General features: G+C 33.6%; 1 protein-coding gene across 3 annotated transcripts in view; it reads right to left on the reverse strand.

Moving 5' to 3' along the window:
* The window catches only part of LOC117716464 (complement factor H-like), a 52,880-nt gene extending 36,988 nt beyond the window's left edge, over positions 1-15,892 (reverse strand). For 2 of the 3 annotated variants that reach the window (XM_076941297.1, XM_076941295.1), the window contains exons 1-3: positions 15,742-15,892; positions 6,486-6,659; positions 830-1,024 (exon numbers count right to left, since the gene is read on the reverse strand). In XM_076941297.1, the coding sequence (XP_076797412.1) occupies positions 830-1,024; positions 6,486-6,659; positions 15,742-15,814 (442 nt within the window). In that variant the 5' untranslated portion in view covers positions 15,815-15,892. Of the gene's footprint in view, positions 1-829; positions 1,025-6,485; positions 6,660-10,030; positions 10,124-15,741 lie in introns of all 3 variants that reach the window. The other variant, XM_076941296.1, reaches the window with a different exon arrangement.
* Positions 15,893-19,890: the final 3,998 nt, after the last annotated feature.

Here is a 19,890-nt window from a genome sequence, read left to right on the forward strand (position 1 = left end):
CAAGAGGAAAATGGTCTAAATATGTACTTGATGAAAACTCAAAAGCATATTCAAATTTTAAAGATGTACCATGTGCCTATATGAGTCAATACAATTATTCATTTTAAAGTTGTTTAGAAAATTGAATAAGTTAATCAACTCTAGCCCAGATTATTTAAAAAGAGTTGGCAATCTTAATTATAAATAAATAACACATTTATTATAGTTATAACTCAGAAATTAATTATTAGAAGTCTTATTATTCTAGCCATTAATTACAAATGTATGGATTAGAAAAAATGAATTTGAAAAATTAAAATTAACTTCAAAATTGACCTAGGACTGTTTTTCGTAGAACCCAAATTATAATAAAATGAATGTACACAAAATTTATTGTTGTAATATTTATAGATATTTACTTTGAAAATAAAATATATCATGCATAATACCCATTTTCCACATAATGAAAAACATATTTCTCTAAGGATCACATATGTGCAAAAATCATAAATATAAAAATAATTAAAAATTTCTTTAATTTAAAATAAACTAATTTAAAATTTATCTTTATAACCACTTACTAGCATACATAACATTCAAAAATAAAACTGATTGTCAAAAGATTAGCATTTATCTTTATTTTTCATAAATAGTATATGCAAGTGATGTAGGCATTTTCATAATCTCTACTTTTAATGTTCATTTCATGTAAGCTGCTTTCAAAGGCAGATTATCTTTGCTTACAAACTATTAGTCTTTTTTTCATGAGAAACTTAACTGTAAGCATGTATATACTCTTCTCTTGCTCTTTGTTTGAGTTAAAAATGATTTATTATAGACACTGACTTACTGAGGCATGGGACTGCAGGCTCCCACCCTTGTATTGTGCAACGGAGGTAGTCTGAGTGTGACCCTGAAGGAGTCACAAATCCACTGTTGCAGTAATAGCGAAACTCCTTTCCTGTAGAGACTGGCTGGTAGAGTGTGTATATCTCTTCTCCAAATAGATGTCCATTTTCAACTTGTGATAAATTACAAGGTTTTACTTGCAGCAAACAAACAGACAGAAAAACACTAATATTAGAGATAAACTACTTAATCAGTAACTTACTTTCTATTAATTAAAATAACTACATGAGAAGATACAGAGTTTAGGACAAGGAAATAAATAGAATTCAGACATCTGGAGAAGGAAATAAATAGAATTCAGACAATCAAAATATGTAAGAATGTCTTTACCCATGAAAGTAAGTTATACCTGAAATCTGTCCAGAAAAGTGGATCAAAGATATTTGCTAATATCCAATATGATAACTATTTATTTAAATTTGAAATTTAATGTGATCACATCATAGTGATTTATTCTTGTACCTTTATATTGAAGTGCTATATTGTTCATTGTATTAATGACTTTATAAGTAATATTAAATTATTTTTTCCATTTCATATTTTTCTTTGTAAATGATTAGTACTCAAAATATTATATTATTATTCTTTTCATGGAACTATGAATCTACTTCAGGGAGCCTCATGCATATGCTAAAATTATTCTAACAAATCCCAATAAAAGCACATAATTTTCCTTATTCATTATTTTGATGTTTTATAAGAGAAAATATCAAAAATATTCTATAAATTTGGTACATGGTAAATACAATAAAATTCTTTTCATTATAAATATTCTTTAACAAATTGGAGAATTATACTTTTTATAGAACACCAATAAATTAAATTACCTCACTAAGATTTTTTTTGAAAGGATGCCAAGAAAGGCATCGTGTAAAGTAGGAATATCATTATTACCACCGTTCTCCTGCTCTAGGTTAATCCTCATTTTCATGTGAAAATTCCACTGAAAAATGACTCAAATTCAGACATATTAAGGCCACAGACAGTCCAAATATGTTTGGACAGAACAATGCTATGAACACTCAACCATAGCTGGTTTGGTGCTCACTGCACTACACAAATTCCTCATTTGCATGTGAGCACAAGTGGATCTGTCTTTTTCAACTTTATATGTGATTCCTCAAAACAAACCTCACATTCCTTAATGTGAAGGATCAATCTTGGTGGTCAGGACTTAAGGCAGCCTCATATGACATCTTACAGTTTTCCAGATCCTGGTCATGTTCCCATCAGCAGTGATGGTTTTTCCATTTCAGTGTTGATTCATGCTACTCACGAGGTTGATTAATATATTTACTAATTTTATAACTCTTTAAATAACTACTCACAGAGCTCCTTTTCTGACCTATCCCTGGAACTTATAGTTATCACTACTAAATTTCATCCTACTATAGATTCAACATGGCACAAAAGATCTGTCCTAATGAAGATTTGTAATCATCATCCCTTGAATTATTCTAGATTTAAATTCACACTGTTCTTTCCTCAAGTAGTAAAAACATTTGATGAAAGAAATGAACAATTGAATATGCCTGAGAAAAAAGCACTATACATGTTAAATATAAGAAGTTATTTAATTAAGTTGTAAAGAGACTAATTGCCTTCATGTATTAAGGCCTTGGATAGTCCAGATATATTTGGACAGAACAATGGTGTGGGCATTGGTGAGTTTGATGTTCATTGCACTACACAAATTCTACAACTGTAATTACAAACCTACTCATAAGTCCATGGCTGGGTGTCATTAGATCAAGGAAGAGGAACTTAATTCTGCTATTAAGAAGATTTGACATAAGATTGAACAATACTCTAAATATATGGATATATTTATAGACAATCAACAGTGTCCACATTAGTCAGAAAAGCATCTCTTTTCCGGTAAAGTATGATAAAAGTAGACATTTATTTGGAGAAGGATGTTCTGGTACTGCTTGTATTCAGATGCTAAACTCTGTATCCCAGGGTCTGGTTACTCCAAGAGGAGCAGATCTTCACTTATACCATCTTTTGTTGTGTAAATATTGACCTCTCAATAAAGATTCTTATAGCCTGGGCCAGGCAAAAGAAAGGGGGCAGAGAAAAGGTTCAGGTACTTTTGGGGCTTGGGCATAGAAACAAGGAAGAGAGAGATGAAGGAAGAAGTCACTGTGGGGTAGGTGGATCTTGAGTGCATGGCCACAGTGGCTGGCCTGTTGGAGTAGGAGCAGGCTCTAAGTGGAACATGGGAAGTGATATCCTGGGTTTATCAACAGAGAAGTAGACTAAATAGAATAGAATAGAATAGAATAGAATAGAATAGAATAGAATAGAATAGAATAGAATAGAATAGAATAGATTATTATACATATAAAGGCTTTTGTGTCTTTTATTTGGGAACTATATGGTCTAAGTGTGGTGAGAAAACCCAGAATAATATTTCTCACAACATTTATCACTATACAGAGTACTAGCAGTAAGGAGAAGGTGTACTTAAAAGTAAATGAGACAGTTACACTATGCTTCCAAGGTTAAAAGAACATGAGGATAAAGGGGCACAAGACTCTAAAAGCTAAAATGTAGTGGTCATGGCTATAAAATGCCTTCTGGGCTATACACAGCCATTATAACCAGAAACTCTCAACAGCTACAGATGCTGCAATGGTTCTGCACAAGAATAGGCCATCAGCATGCAGGCTAGAATGGAGTAAGGGCTCAAGGAATCATGGCCCTCTCCTCTAAACTATGTCATACTGATATATTCAGTAAAAGGGGGAATCTGCAAACTCAGGTATATAGCCACATCCTAGTAAGTAAAGCAGGTTCAAAAAGACAATTCTTTTTTTTTCTTTTCTTTTTATTAGATATTTTATTTACACTTTAGATGCCATTCCCTTTCCCCATTCCCCCCTTTAGGAAACCCCTATCCCATGCCCCCTTTTCCTTTTTGCATTTATACATTTTTTAAAAATGTTAATCATAGGCTTTATAAGTTTAGCATTGCTCAATCAGAGGTGTAACACACTACCCAACCTAGATATATTCATTCCATGTGTAGTCACCAAAAATAGACGCTGATATGGATGTCAGGAAGGGAAAGCTGACAGCAGCCTGATAAGGCTGTCTCCTTAGAGGTCCCCCAGAGTCTGACATACCCAGAGACAGATACTCACAGCTAACCATTAATCTGATCAAAGGTTCCCAATGGAGAAGTTAGAGAGTAAACTGAAGGAGCTTAAGGGTTGGTGGCCCCATGAGGAGAGCAACAATACCAACCAGCCAGAGCTCCCCAGGATCTAAACCACAGCCTAGGAGCACATATGGAGAGACACATGACTCCAGCTGTATATGTAGGGGAGGATGGCCTTGTTGGGCATAGGTGGGAGACGAGGTCTTTGGTACCTTGAAGGCTGAGCACTGAGTGTGGGGGGGGGGGGAATCTGAGGGTGGGGAGAGGGATTGGGTGGTAGGTGGGTAAACACCCTCATAGAAGCAGGAGGAGGGGGGACGGGATAAGGGGTTCCTGGGTGGTGGTGGGGAATAAGGTAAGGGAATAAAATTTGAAATGAAAATATTATATCCAATAAAAGAGGGAAAAAAGCGGTTAGACCAACATTCTTAATAAAACGTCAGCCCTCTTAAGAAAAAAAACTATCTTCATACAAAAAGACAATTCTAATCCAAATGTTACACACATGGCCTGGGTTAAAGTAAATATATCACACATCAAAACTCAAACTTATGAATCTGGGAAAAGGACAAGAAAGGTAAGTTGCTATTGGTAGAATAAGAAGGTTATGAGAGAAGGTTAGGAGAACGAACATAGAAAATACATTATGCATAATATGTAATATGTATATAATATGTAATTTCTTACATACTATTTTAAAATTGTCAATGAACTAAATATGAAAAATATCATTAAATGGTTTCCTTACAAGACTCATATATATCAATAGTATTTCTTACTTACTTAGCTTCTTCAATTCTTATGATTTGAACCTCTTATATTTCCCCAGATTTTATGCCAGTTAGAAGCTTGGTTCTCCACTACTGGTATTTTGTGGAGATGGTGTACAGTTCAGGAACTGCTGGCCTAGTTGAAATGAGTTCAGTAATTGGGGATATGACTTTAAAGGGGTATTGGGATGTTAGTTCTTCCTTTCTTGCTGTTTCCTGGTGCACAGGAGGCAGACAGCTTTTCTTTAGCACTCCTTGACATGCTCTGCCTGTCACAAGCTTAGTGTGAAGAGACTAATTGACATTTAATTGAAGTCACTAAGGCTGTAAATAAGTTATTTACTTCAGTATTATTGACACAAAGACAGAAAGATGACTAAAATGAGATCCTTGACCATTCATTTGTCATTGCTTTTTGTTTGTTTGTTTATATAGTAGATATCCACCTTGTGATACACATTTACCATGAATACCTAGATAGAAAGAAACAAAAACGCAGATAGGCTAAAACCTGAAAATAATGAAGGAAGTATCTCAGAAATAAAATATTCTTGAATCAAATGATATGGTGGTGTACATGTGTTAATAAGCCATTGGAGACCTTCAAAGCCACTCTCTATGTGTGTGTTGGACTCGGGACATAAAGAACTGACATGCCAAAACAATTGTTTATGAGTAGATCATAGATGGGCTTTGGTCCCCCACTGTCTTTTTTATCAGTAGTGCTGGAGCTGATAACTGTCATCAACCAATCAAAACAGAGTCTTATATGACAAGGAACTGAGAATCTTGCCAAATTCTAGTAAGGGTGCCATGTTGGACATAGGGCCTACAGCCCAGCAAAGTCTCCTGATGACTGACAGCCAAGACAATCTCTGATAGCACCGCACTGACACAGAGCCATTAGGCAAGTCATTTTCAAATCTGACTGACAAAAATGAGGGGCCAATAAAGGTTTGTTATGAGGCAAATATTATTGATGGATATATTGATTTGTATATTGCTTACATATATTTGTTATATATTTGCTACAATGCAAATAAATAACTAAAAGTAAGTCTTACATGACAATGTTCTTGCATATTGATTTTCTGCAAATTTTTGAAAATATTTCTCAATTAGAAAAATGTGCATAGCCGGGCGGTGGTGGCGCACACTTTTAATCCCAGCACTTGGGAGGCAGAGGCAGGCGGATTTCTGAGTTCGAGGCCAGCCTGGTCTACAGAGTGAGTTCCAGGACAGCCAGGGCTACACAGAGAAACCCTGTCTCGAAAAACAAAAAAAAAAAAAAAAAACAAAACAAAACAAAAAAAAAAAAAAAAAAAAAGAAAAAAAAGAAAAAAAAAGAAAAGAAAAAAAAAGAGAAAAATGTGCATAGTCTCACATACAGGAATATAATTACTACTACTTCTAACCTAAGAATTTTACTAACCTAAGAATTTTAATTTTAAATAATACATTTTAAAAATACTACTTGAAAATTTAACATTACTTAAAACTATAATATTACATAAAACTTTCATTACTTTGAAAGTAGAGTATTTCTAAAGGGTTGTAGACAAACAAAAGGTCAAATATTTGCCACTATTGTATTTCCATTTATGAAAAGTTTAAAGACTAAGTACAGGATTATGAGGATTACAGATGTAAATAAAGCTTACAGATACACATTGGAGGTGGGATCCAGCCAGTCCTTGTACATCTTGTAAAAGGTATCCGGGCTACAGGATAGAAGCCATGTTTACATCGATATATGATTTTATCACCAATGTTGTGTTTGATCTTGAAAGGTGAGTAGATACCATTTGGAATATAAGGATGTTTGCATGTCATTTCTGCAAACAAGCAAATATAAATAATGAGAAATATTTAATCATATTAAAATTAAGAATATGAAACTAAAGGGCAGATACTGTTTATTTTTGCTGATAACCTTAATAGTAACATTGAAAAGAATTCACTTCCATATGCTTGATATATCACTCAGGTTTCTCTCTCTCCTCTTGACATATTTGTACCTCTCTGATATCTATACTTTACTTTTTTCAACCTATCATATATAGCACTTCAGATCATCTGCAATAACTTCATCACATATAACATTAACAATTCCTTCCACATTATAATCTTTGATTAAAATTGCTGGTATCAACTCCCAATTGGTATATGTATTAATATCCACACTCAGTTTTAAATAGTTTGAAAATTTTCACAATCCTTACTCTTTGAAGTAAATTTGTCCTTTTACTTACATGAGAAAAGTAAATTAATAAGGGAGATATATATTTTACCTTGCACAAACCAAGGTATGTTTGATATATATATATCTCCTTTTTAAAATGAAAAAAACATATCATAAATGAGCCACTTCATCAGTATCCTACTCTCTATTAATTAAATCAAGTACAGAAGTAGACAGAGTGTGTCTTAGATGTGAAATCAAATAGAACTAAGGCACCTACAGTTTATGAGACAGGTTTTTATCTTCCAAGTCACCAGAGAGGTGGATTAGAGATATTTGTTACTATCCATTGATGGAGGAAAAGAAGTCTTCCTGTTTAACTATAAAGTTAAAGTTACTGCTTTTCTTTCCATTCCCTTTCAATCAGTCTCCATATATTAAACAATTTTTCCTGAGATTATAAAATCATATAACAATTTCTACTCTTTATTTCTTAAAACCAAATCCCAATGCTCACCTATTTCTTTCATATTTATAAATCATGATGATCTATACTTGTTTGTTCTGTGCACCATCAAATTGTGGACTAAAATATTAGACATAGAATATACTCTTCAGCTTCACTCTGCATTTATTCACCACACTCACAGCTTTTATTCACATAATAGAAATCAGGAATTGAACACAGATAATTTTAAATGCAAAGAAAACTATGCTGATGTATTATTGACAACACTGAGCTTAAGAAACCTCTCTAAATCCCTTGTGTCTTCTGCACTTTCTTCTTTTATTCTTTCTTTCCTTATCTGATTGTTTCATCCCAGAAAGAGAGCGGAATTAGAGGAGGCAGGATTGCTTAGTAGTGGTGAAAATATACAATGCAATAGGTTATAGCAACTTTACATAGGTATATTTGTATTGTAATTAATATATTTTATTTTAAATGGGTTTAACTGATTTTATTTACTTAATATAGCACCATATAAGCTTATAAGGTGAAAAATAACATACAAAATATGTGTTTCTATTATTGGACATATAAATGATATCAATTTACTCACTGAAACTAGCAGGTTGAATAGGCCAACCATTTTTTCTAAAGAAGAGGAGGCTGAAATATTGGAAGAACCAGAGAGGATAAAGGACACAAAGGAAACAGCCTTCTAAGTACAGCAGTATTAAGGCTCATATAAACATGAACAGACTGTAGTACCATGCACATGGCATTCATGGGTCTTAGCATTATGAGACCTCAGTGCTGAGAGGGGAAGTGGACACAAAGTCCAATCCCTAAGTCAGAAACTATTTTCAAACACTCACAATGGAAAAATTAGTTTTTGCCTTTCTGATGTAGTCTCACTGAATATGTCACCATATTTTATGGGCAGGCCCCATGTCAATCATTAGATGGCCAAAATGACAACAAGTCAATGGCAGGTTGTGTTTTTTAATTTTATAAATTATTTGAGTACATATTATGATTTTTGATTTTGTGATTCTGTAAAATTAATATGTGGTGAGCTTATCTCTCTCTCTCTCTCTCTCTCTCTCTCTCTCTATATATATATATATATATATATATATATATATATATGCATATGTGTTTCTTTTGATTTTTTGTTGGCTCTTGGTCTTTGTTTTCCTATTCCACTTTGTTTTTATTTCAGATTATTTTTTATTATTATCAGTTTATTTGTTTTTCAGAGAAAGACAGAGGGGGGGATACATATCAAGGAAGAGGGGAGGGGGTAGAATCTCAGAGAAAATGCAAAAAAATTTATAATCAGAACATATGCATGAACAAAAACTAGTTTTAGTTAAAATACGGAAAACAAGCTTGCTTATTTAGCAGTTAATTATGTTGTTAGGTTCAATGAGAACTACATTTGGTGCTATAATTTAAGTCACAACAACCATTAATGTTATTTGTTTACCAATGGAACTTTAGAATTGTAGCTAATGATTTTAAGATAGGAATATTTTACATTATCTCATGTGACAGAAGGAAAGGAAATGATGGCAGTAAAGAGATTGAAGTGAGAATGTGAAATATGACAAACTATTGAATTTGAAGTTGGTGGAAGATGGTTTCCAGCCACCAAACCAAGTAGCATTTTGCAACAAGAAATAGGCCTGAAAATGGGTTGTTGATGGAATAAACAAAGAAACCAGCCCTGATAACACTTCACGGTTCAGTGATTTTGGGTCTCCAACATTGCAGCAGGACACTTTTTTTACTTCCCAACACTAATTTTGCAGTAATTTGTAATTCCAGTCATAGAAAAAAATACAATGGCAATGGGGAAATAAAATATCATTTTACAGGAGTCCTAATTCTAGGTGGAAAATGTTCTTTTGTTTTCTCTTCAAACAATGTTCAATTGATGTCTATGTACATATTGATGTAAACAAACCTGAATACTGTCTTTTTCAGCAATAACAAAAGATAAGCTGAAAATCCATTATAGTGAAATGTTTTATATAATTTTATTCTGTATAGCAATGTTTTCCTGAATTTGGGTGTGTATACCATTTGCGTGCATTGAGCCCTGAGATGTCAGAAGATGGCATTGGAACCTCCAGACTTGAGTTACAGAAGGTTATGACATATGAGAGCAGGGAACCAGTCCCAGGTCCTCTGTAAGAGCAGCTAACATCCTTACCTACTGGTCCATCTCCAGCCCTTCATTTTCATTCTTGAACATTTAAAAGATTTCAAAAGAGTGCATGAACACTTTGTAAATTTAGACTGTGGTCTGTTTTGAAACTTATTTTTCCTCAGTATGTATTATGTTATATAGAAACAAAACTACGAAAGAATTAACTCAATGGTAGTTGAAGGAGCTATTATTGCCAGAGTATCTTGGGGTCAAATATAAATTTAAGGCTGACAGAACATTTGGAGATGCCTATATATATTTAATAATTCCAAAAATGTTTGAATGTTTGAAGTTTTACGCTGGTGGTAACTTTACTATGCTAGTTAAAACTAATCCAACCTATAGTATTATTTATTGTATGTACCTGATAGTGCTCTTTGAAGAGTTTATTTCTATGAAGAGTTACTCGAAAGGTGTTTGAAGTTTGGAATGGTGAGTTGTCTGACATTTCAGCATTCTAGAATTCAAAAGAAGAAGATCGTCACTGAGTTCAAGCCAAATCTGTCTACATGAATTTGAGGTCAGCCCATGTTGCAACAAATAAGACCGTAAATTAGTTAAAAGAATAAAACTGACTCCTGTCAGGGAGCAGGTGTCTGGCTACAGAATTTCACTTCTCTGTCCTCTCCAAATCTCTTTCAAGTCCCCTAGTCTCATCCTTAGCTCAATAGCAGAAAACATGTGCTTGCCTCCCTTCCTTCTCTGACCCCACCCTCAATGGATCACAAAGATCTAGTCCAACTTCCTTTTCCTCAGCGTATCTTATTTCTCAGCCTCTGATGTTAGAAGGCATTCCCTGGGAAAACACCAGCTGATCAGGCCAATGAAACAGATAAGGTAACTGAGAACCCTTGCCACTCCATACTTTCTTTGGAATCTAATCCCAAATTCTAATCCCTAGATGAGCAACAGAATCCCTACAGAATACTTGATGCAGCTTTCTTCCTGATCACCCTGTACACATTACCAGTGAATCCATTAGAGCATTCTCTCCTCATACTTGCTGACTTTTTGAAGATCCTTAACTCTTGCAGGCATTCTCTGCTAACACCAGGACACTTCTGTTATAGAAGCAGGTGAGATGACTAAAAACTTCACTTCTCCCTCTGTTCTTCCAGATACAATTCCAGAGTCTCAGCAGCAGCATTGCAGCAGAATACTTGTGGCAGCATCTTTCCACTCTACCTATGGTAGATTTCACACATCTTCCTTCTCCTAAACTTCTTCCTTCTACTCATTGCTTTATTCCACCCCAATCCCCAACTACAGCAGGCATTCCCTGCTAACCCAAAATGTACTACCCCCAGGGAACCTGGTATGCTATCTATAGATATTCCCCTTTCCTTCTGTTTTTCTAGGTCCAATCCCATAATTTCATCAATGCCTCTAATGCAGACCTCTCTTCACTCTCTGCACCTATTCTAAGGAGACTAAATAAGTAGATTCTGGTAGAACACAGTACATTTTTTCCTCTTGTGTGCCCCCATCAAGAAACTTAGTCTATTCCCATTCCTAAGTGTCATCTCCATACATGTAGAAAAACATGGTAACTGGAACCCCAAGTGTCCCCACTTATAATTTCCACAGAAAATTATCTTCAAGGCAACATAAAATAATCACACTTTTCTAAAATCCAGAGAGAAAACAGAAAACAAGGGACAAACCAAACCAAAACAAAATAAAACTATACCCAACAAAGATAAAAACAGAAATCACCACATACTCCTATAATTTCTGAAATACCACAATCAGGGTGCCAGCAAGAAAACATAATCAATAACAGCCTGGACAATGTATCTCCACTAGATCCCACAACCCTACCGCAGTAGTACCTGGGTATTTTAACATAGCTGAAGCATAAGAAAAAGACTGAAAAACTGTATGCATAAGATAGAGATCCTTATTAAGGAAATGAAGAAATCCTGGAAAAGACAAATGAAAGTAAGAGAAAAAAATGAATAAAACTGGTTAAGACCTGAAAGTAGAAATATGATCAATAAAAAACCAAACTGAGAAAATTCTGTAAATTAATAAAAAATATGAAATTTGACCAGGAACTCCAGAGGCAAATTTTACTAACAAAGCCCAAAAGTTAGAAGGAAGAATCTCTGTTGAAGAGAAAATAGGAGAAATGGATACATCTGTCTAAGAAAATGTTGAAAATTTACTGACACAAAATATGGATGATATTTGGGGCACTATAAAAAGACCAAATCTAAGAAAAACTGGATTAGAGGAAGAAGTGACACAGGTCAAGGGACAGAAAATATTTTGAACAAAATCATAGAAGAAAATTTTCTTAGCCTAAAGAAGGATATGACTATAAAAGTACAAGAACCATACAGAAAACCAGATAGATTGTACCAGGAAAGAAAGTCCTCTTGGCACATAATAGTGAAAACACTAAACATTCAAAGAAAGAGTATTAAAATCTGAAATGAATAGGAGCCAATAACATATTCAGGCATTCCTATTAAAATCACACCTAACTTCTTTATGAAGATGGAGACTCTAAAAGGAAGAAGAGCCTGGACAGATGAGCTGCAGACTCTATGAGATCACAGATGTACTATTTTACCCACCAACACTTTCAAGCACAATAAATGGAGAAAATAAGACGTTCCACAATATAACAAACTTAAGGAGTATCTGTCTACAAATACAGTGCAATAGAAGGTACAAGAAGAAAAACTCCAACTTAAAGATTTTACCTACAACTATGAAATAACAAAATTGTTGGCACAAAGTTCAGGAATGGATTATTGTGAAGAGAATACTGAGTGCTTGTAAGAACAACAATCATCCTGTGACCTCATTTCTTCACAAAATAGAACTCTTCTTGGTATGTGTTTCTGTGCTCTTCAACAGAGGAATGAGTTTACTTGATACTTCTGATTACAGCTTGTACTGTTACTAAATTAGGTGTTTAAATAATTCTGTATATGCCTCTATAGAAAAAAAAATTTTAAGGTGGGACTTGACCTTGAGATTTTATATAGCTTGAATTCATGAGAATGTTATTCATGTGACCTTTATTAACCCTCAGTGTATTAATTGTTCATATTCTGAATGAAGGTAACAGTTGTATGAGACTTTACTCTGCCTCATTCAGTTGAATTCTTCTACTTTCAGCGCATTTAGCAAAATGACCTGGAATAAATGATCTCAGTGAGCAAATACACGCACAGTGAGGGGGGAGAAGGAGGGAGGAAGGGAGAGGAAGAATACTTCTAGTACTACCACCACCACCAAACAACAACAAAAACAGACAGATAACATGAAAGAACAATTATTAGTCATTGATGTCTCTTAATATCAGTGTAACCAATTTTCTGATAAAAAGTTACACACTAACAGAATGAATGTGAAACCATGGTCCATCTTGCCTATACAAGAAACACACCTCAACATCCAATGTAGGTATTAACTCGTAGTAAATGGCTAGAAAATGATTTCTCCAAGAAAATGAACCTAAGAAACACTCTTGTGCAGTTCTTCTAATATCTAACAAAATAGACATAAAACCAAAATCATTAAACAGAATCAGTGAAGGACACTTTGTACTCGTCAGAGGAAAGATCCACCAAGATGATCTTGTAATCCTATACCACAAATGCAAGGACACCCAGGTTTGTAACGGAAACAGTACTAAAGCTTAAGTAAAGTCTCACAAATTGATGGTGGGACACTTCAGTATTCCTTTCTCACCAATGGACATGTCATTCAGACAAAAAAAATCACAGAAATAATAGAACTAACAAATGTTATGACTTAAATGATCTTAACAGTTATCTACAGAATATTTCACCCAAACAAAAAAGAATATATCTCCTTCTCAGCACCTCACAGAACTTCATCTGAAATTGATCATATAGTTGGTCACAAAGGAAGTCTTAACAGATAAAATAAAATTGAAATAACACCCTGTATCTTATTAGAATGCCATTGATTAAAACTGATATCAACAACAAAAACAACAGAAAGCTTACAAACTTATGGGAACAGAACAAGTCTCTCCTCAATGAAAAAGGGTCAACACAGAAATTAAGAAAGCATTTAAAGACTTTCTAGAATACAATGAAAATAAAAACACAGTATACTCAGTCTTAAAGGACAAAATGAAAGTGGTGCTCAGAGGCAAGTTCATAGTATGAAATACCTAATTGAAAAAACATATGGAAAGATATCATACTACAAACTTAACAATACACCTGAAAGATCTAGGTCAAAAGAATAAATCACATCAAAAGGAAATAAATGGCAAGAAATAAACAATTTTTGATTCTTGCTTATGAGCATTTACTCAGTGCTGAAATCAGTAAAGAAAACAATGCACAGAATCAATGAAACAAAGAGTTGATTCTTTAAAATATTAATAAGATTGACAAACTGTATGTCAATTCATCTAAAGAATATAGAGAGGATATCCAAATTAACCAAATCAAAAATGAAAGGACCAAAATATAGACATCAAGGAACTCCAGATCGAAACTTATACTCCATTAAACTGGAATATCTGAAAGAAATGGATAAATTTTTGATAGGTACCACTTTTCCATGTTAAATCAAAATTAGGTAAACAATTTAAATAGACCAATAACCCACAAGGAAATACAAGCAAACATTTAAAATCTGCCAATCAAAAAAAAAAAAAAATCTCAGGTCCAGATTGCTTTAGAGCAAAATTCTGCTATTCTTTCAAAGATCAATTAATGCCAACACTCTTCATTCTATTCCAGAAAATAAAAACAGAAGGAACATTGCTCAATTCTTTTGATGAGACAAAAGTTACTGTGATACTAAAACCACAAAATGATTCAACAAAGGTTTGTTCCTACATCAGGTGTGAATTATTAGACATACCCACAGCTAGATAATTCACACACACACACACACACACACACACACACACACACACACACACACACGCATACAATAACGATTAGAGAAATACAGAAGACTTGAGTCAGATAACAAGGAGGGGACTATTGGACAGTTTAGCCGAAAGGAGAAGAGCAATGTAATTATATTATAATCTCAAAATTATAAAAGTACAAAATAATTGGAAGCAAACATTTGGCAGGATGAACTTCTCTCTTATTGGATGACTCTTTTCCAGTGATTACAGTAAAAAGTAAAATGTCATAGCATAAGATAATGAGTTTAAATCTCTGAAACAATGATGCAAAATTGAGAAAGAGTGGCTCATAGAACAAATATAATGTGAGGACTGAAGCGTTACACAAATCACCATTCATTATGTGGAAAGATTAGTGAAAATCAAATAGGAAAATAAAAATTTCATGAAACCAGAGAGTTAGGCATATTGACTTAATTCTAGAATCTGATTCTTTCTTTAAAGCATTATTTGCCGTTTCATGGATGTGGTGCCTTTATATGAAGGGCTGTTAAATATTCATCAGAAACAGTGTTAATACAGTTGTAATATATTCTCCTATTTACTATATATATTGGAGAGGTCAGAAAAGAGCAAATTGTTAGCATTTTGTTGGTTTACAAGAAATAATAGTATTCTTTGTTGTCTCATTAAAGATATTTCCATTTGATGTAATACAATTTGATTGAAATGGGAAAGTTACTCATCTTAATGACTATGAAGTTAAAACATACCCAATTTGAGAAGATAAAATCAACACCACACAGACCCAGAAATATTTAGAGTCTGTCAGGTACTTTGTCCTGTTCAATGGCAGTATTTATTTAGGTGCAATTTCTTTTTTCAGATTCTTCTTGTTATATGCACTGTTTAGACATTTTCAACAGAACTTTTTTCTTTCCAAATTATATTTAAGAGGCTATTCACACTTTTCATATTAGAGCACTGAGAAAAATCCCCTTTTATTCAAGTTTTCTCTTTAATGCTTATAAGAAACTATTTCTGTAAATAGATTTTTTACTATTAATGTTTTCTGTCTTTACTTAAAACACTCTGCAGTTTATTTTATATTAATAATGCTTTATTAAAAGTAAAATAAATTTAAAAATTCTCATATACATAAAGGAGTTAAATATATTTGTCTAGAAAATGCATGTTTCAAATCTGTTTCTACTTACCTTCCTCTTTAGCAGTAGAATGTGATACAATTAGGAGGATATTGGCTAAGAGCAGTATGCTACAGAACCCCATGTTCTAAAGCCTACAGCTCTAGATATGGAGGTGCTTCTGGGAAACCTGTCATTAACCGTGTTGTGTATGACATTGAATTTCAGTGTATTACTGGCATCCAGTTTGGTAAATATCAAAGTTCAAAAAAGAGGGGCAAAGCAAACAATATTCAATCAATGATTTCACAATAATACTCTAAGTTAATTATTTAACATTTATAAAGTTATATAATATCATTCATTTTTTTCTGCCAGTATCCTAGTCAGTCTAATTATTATTCAGAAAGGAAGATAAGAGAATAAATTTCTTTTGCCTTCTTATAGGCATGATAGCTGGTTAGGGAAGTTGGTTTATTTGCTTCTTTGAAAGCTTACCTGGCTACTTCTTGTGAAACGAATGCTAGTCCTCAGGTAGAAATTCTCAGAACAGATCCAGCTTATGATCATTTGGGCCCTGTGATGTGGAATACACCACTTAGACTTATATTCCTCTTGGGGGAAACAAAGTGCAATAGAAACAGTCCTCAATATCTTGAGTTTATTAGACAACCTTTACCAACACCTCAAGAATGCTTTTCTTGTCTAGCATTGGTGTATTTCTTAGATGGTTTTGGTTTGGGAGTGAAGATTATCACAGTAGATCAATAATTGTATGTATGATATATATGTGCATCCATATAAAGAATTGTATGTGACCCCCCCACACACATGTATAATTATAGTTTATGTTGTGTGAGGAGTTAATAATATGATTCTTTATGACTTTCCCATGCATATTTACTGCTATTTCAATACTATTCCTCTTGTATTTTTCTCCATTTCCCTAAGTAGGTTCCCATCTCCTTTTTAATATTTCTCCTGTTAAATTATTTGTATCCTGTTATTCTCCTTTCGGTTGCTCATGCAGCATACTATTCTAACAATGGTCTATATTTACTTTTTTGGTAAATATAGTTTACCAAACTTCAGCATATAGACTCACCTGGAAAGATTTAGAGCTAGGAGTCTCCAACAAGAGAGATCATGTGAGGTTTGTCGTTAGGTGTCTGGGTTACCATACTTTATTTGATCTTTTCTGGTTTGCCCATTTACCTGAAAATATTTTGATTCCACTTTTTTTTTTTTTTTTTCTGTAGAGCGGTATGCCATAGTGTATATGTCAGGCATTTTCATGATCCACTCATCATTTGAAGTACATTTAGGTTGTTTGCATTTACTAAGTATTGTGAAAAGACCAACAATGAATATAGAGGGTATATGGTTAAGTTGTCAACTGTTTTGGCCTATATCCTGGCATGGTTTTGTTACATCATGAAGCAGTTTTATTTTAGACGTACTGAGGATTCTCTGCATTGATTTCCATTGTGGCTGCACCAGTTTACAACATGGATAAAAGTCTCATGAGGTTTCCCTTTTCTCCAGCATTCATTGCCAGGGTTTTGTTGAGATAGTGGTATTAGAGGTGGTTGGCAATGCTGACAGAATCAGATGAAATCTCAAAGCTGTTTTGAATTACATTTTCCTAACTACTAGGGTTCAAGATCCTTGTTTGAGAATTTATTAGCCAAGTTTTCTTTTATCTCTTTTCTATTTATTACTTTTCTTTCATTTAGTATATCCCAACAACACCTTTCTCTTCCTCCACTCCTCCCAGTTTGTCTTCTACCTCCTCTTTTGCAAGAATCCAAAGCTCCTTTATTTCCCATGGAAAAAAACAGGCATCCAAGAAATATCAACTAAATATGCCGTGACATGTTGTAATAAGACTTATCATAATTCCTTTCATTTATTTTCTTCTGTGAACTCTCTGTTCAGATCCCAGTCTCATTTTTTTTGAATGGGACATTTAATTTTGTTTTGTTTATTCTTTTTATTTTGAGTTCTTTACAAATTCTGGATATTAAAAAATTAAATTAGAAAATAATTTACTTTTATCATTTAATACTCATGTTAATAGTAGAGAAAATCATAAATTACAAATAAATTTTAATACCCACATTCTACACTGGTGTTACTTCCTACTAGCCAAGTGTGATGGCTATTCTTTATTGTCAACTTCACTGCTTCTGGAATGAAGTGCAATCCACTAATAGGGGACTTACCTTTTTGAGATGTTTTTAGCTTGATTTGACATGAGTTGATTTTCTTCTAGTCAGGACAACTGATGTATGTAGACAAACACCTTTGATCTAGAGCTTGCAGCAGAAAGACATGTGTCTTTAACGCAGATCTTTTGAAGGGAAGACACACCCTTAATCTGAACCACAATTCTGCTGGAAGCCTGTATAATAACATGGAAGAAGGAAGCTTTTGCTCTTTGCTTGCTTGTCCTTGCCTAGCTAAAACAGTCCTTCCTACAGAGACATTGGAACATACTTTTTTTTTTTTTTGAGATTGAAGAGTGTACTAAATACAAACTGAGACTTACAACTTTGTGGACTGAGTAACTACTAGACTTTATGCCTTTCCACTCATAGAAAGCCATTGTTAGATTAGCTGGACTGTGAATCTTCTAATATATCTACTTTTCTCATACAAATACAAAGAGAAATAAAGACACAGACACAGACAAACAAATACACACACACACACACACACACACACAGAGTGAGAGAGAGAGAGAGAGAGAGAGAGAGAGAGAGAGAGAGAGAGGAGAGAGAGAGAGAGAGAGAGAGAGAGAGGAGAGAGAATAATTACAGTGTCAATTATATTTGCTAGTTAGCGTCAACTTAGAGTCCACTGTATCTAGTAAATTGATTCAGTAAAAAGCAATGCATGCATGTACTAAAATGATATGCCTTCATGTTCATCTATCTTTTATGTTTCAAAAAGAATTCCATCATTTGTGACAATAGGAATGTACCAAGAACACAAGATGAAGGGAAAAAATTCTGAACAATAAAATATTAATAAATAAATAGATTAAATAATTAAATAGCTAGGCTTTCCCCCACTTGGGAAGCAGGGGCAGGGAGATCTCTAAGTTAGAGGCCCACCTGCTCTACAGATTGAGGACAATCAGTGCTATATAAATAACACTGTTTCAACAAACAAAAACAAGAACAAATAATAAACAAGCAAACAACTAGCCAGCCATTGTTTCATGTTCTATGTCACATTTAAGCTGTTATGACACCATAGAGCAGAATTATGGTTCCTAAGTCTGATGGATGGTTTCTAGGTTAAAATAAGAAGATATTGATCAAAGAGTACAAAAGTTCAGACTAAATGTACAGAAATAGATGTATACAGGTTCTCATGGCAAGAAAGCTATAAATATAAATAATACATGGTAATTAATATGCACTAGACACAATTTCGGTCAATACAACATGTTTTAAATTAAAAATTATTAAATTATGAGTAAAATTTATAAAACGTAAATCAGTTTTCCTCATTTATGTAGGCAACACTATTTATAAATTTTTTTCCTTAGAGACGACCAAGACAAATATCAAACAACTTTGATACCAAATTGCTCTACAGATGTCAACTATTTTAGTATGTTTTCATAAAAACAAAGTATGCTTTAAAAAAAACAGGGTTCCTGGTTCTTTAGAGGTGTTTTTTAAAGGTTATTCAAAAGGAACCAGGGCGAGAATTAAAACAAACAATGAAATGAACATTTCACTTCAGATAACCTAAGGCAGTATTTATAGTTTTCTACATAATAAGTTTTTATGTTTCTCAAAACATTGTATTCTATGATAAAGAACACAAAAGGAAGAAGAAAGACAAACTGGGATTGTCAGAAACTGAACATCATGTCATATTAGTATGCTAAATTCTAAAGGAAAATTTTTTTTTTCTGTATCCATTCTTTGGTTGATGGAAATCCGGGTTGATTCCAGTTTCTGACTATTATGAATATGCCTGCTATGAACATAGTGGAGCATGTACCTTTGTGCTATGGTAGAGCATCTTTTGGGTAAATACCCAGGAGCAGTATAGTTATATTTTTCAGGTAGAAATAGTTCCAGTTGTCTGAGTAACCATCAGATTGATTTTCAGAGTGGTTTTTATCTATTTGCAATCACACCAGAAATGTAGGAGTGTTCCTCTTTCTCCACATCCTTGCCAACTTCTTCTGTCACTTGA

This window comes from Arvicanthis niloticus, chromosome 10 (assembly GCF_011762505.2).
Source record: "Arvicanthis niloticus isolate mArvNil1 chromosome 10, mArvNil1.pat.X, whole genome shotgun sequence".
NCBI classification, from domain to species: domain Eukaryota; kingdom Metazoa; phylum Chordata; class Mammalia; order Rodentia; family Muridae; genus Arvicanthis; species Arvicanthis niloticus.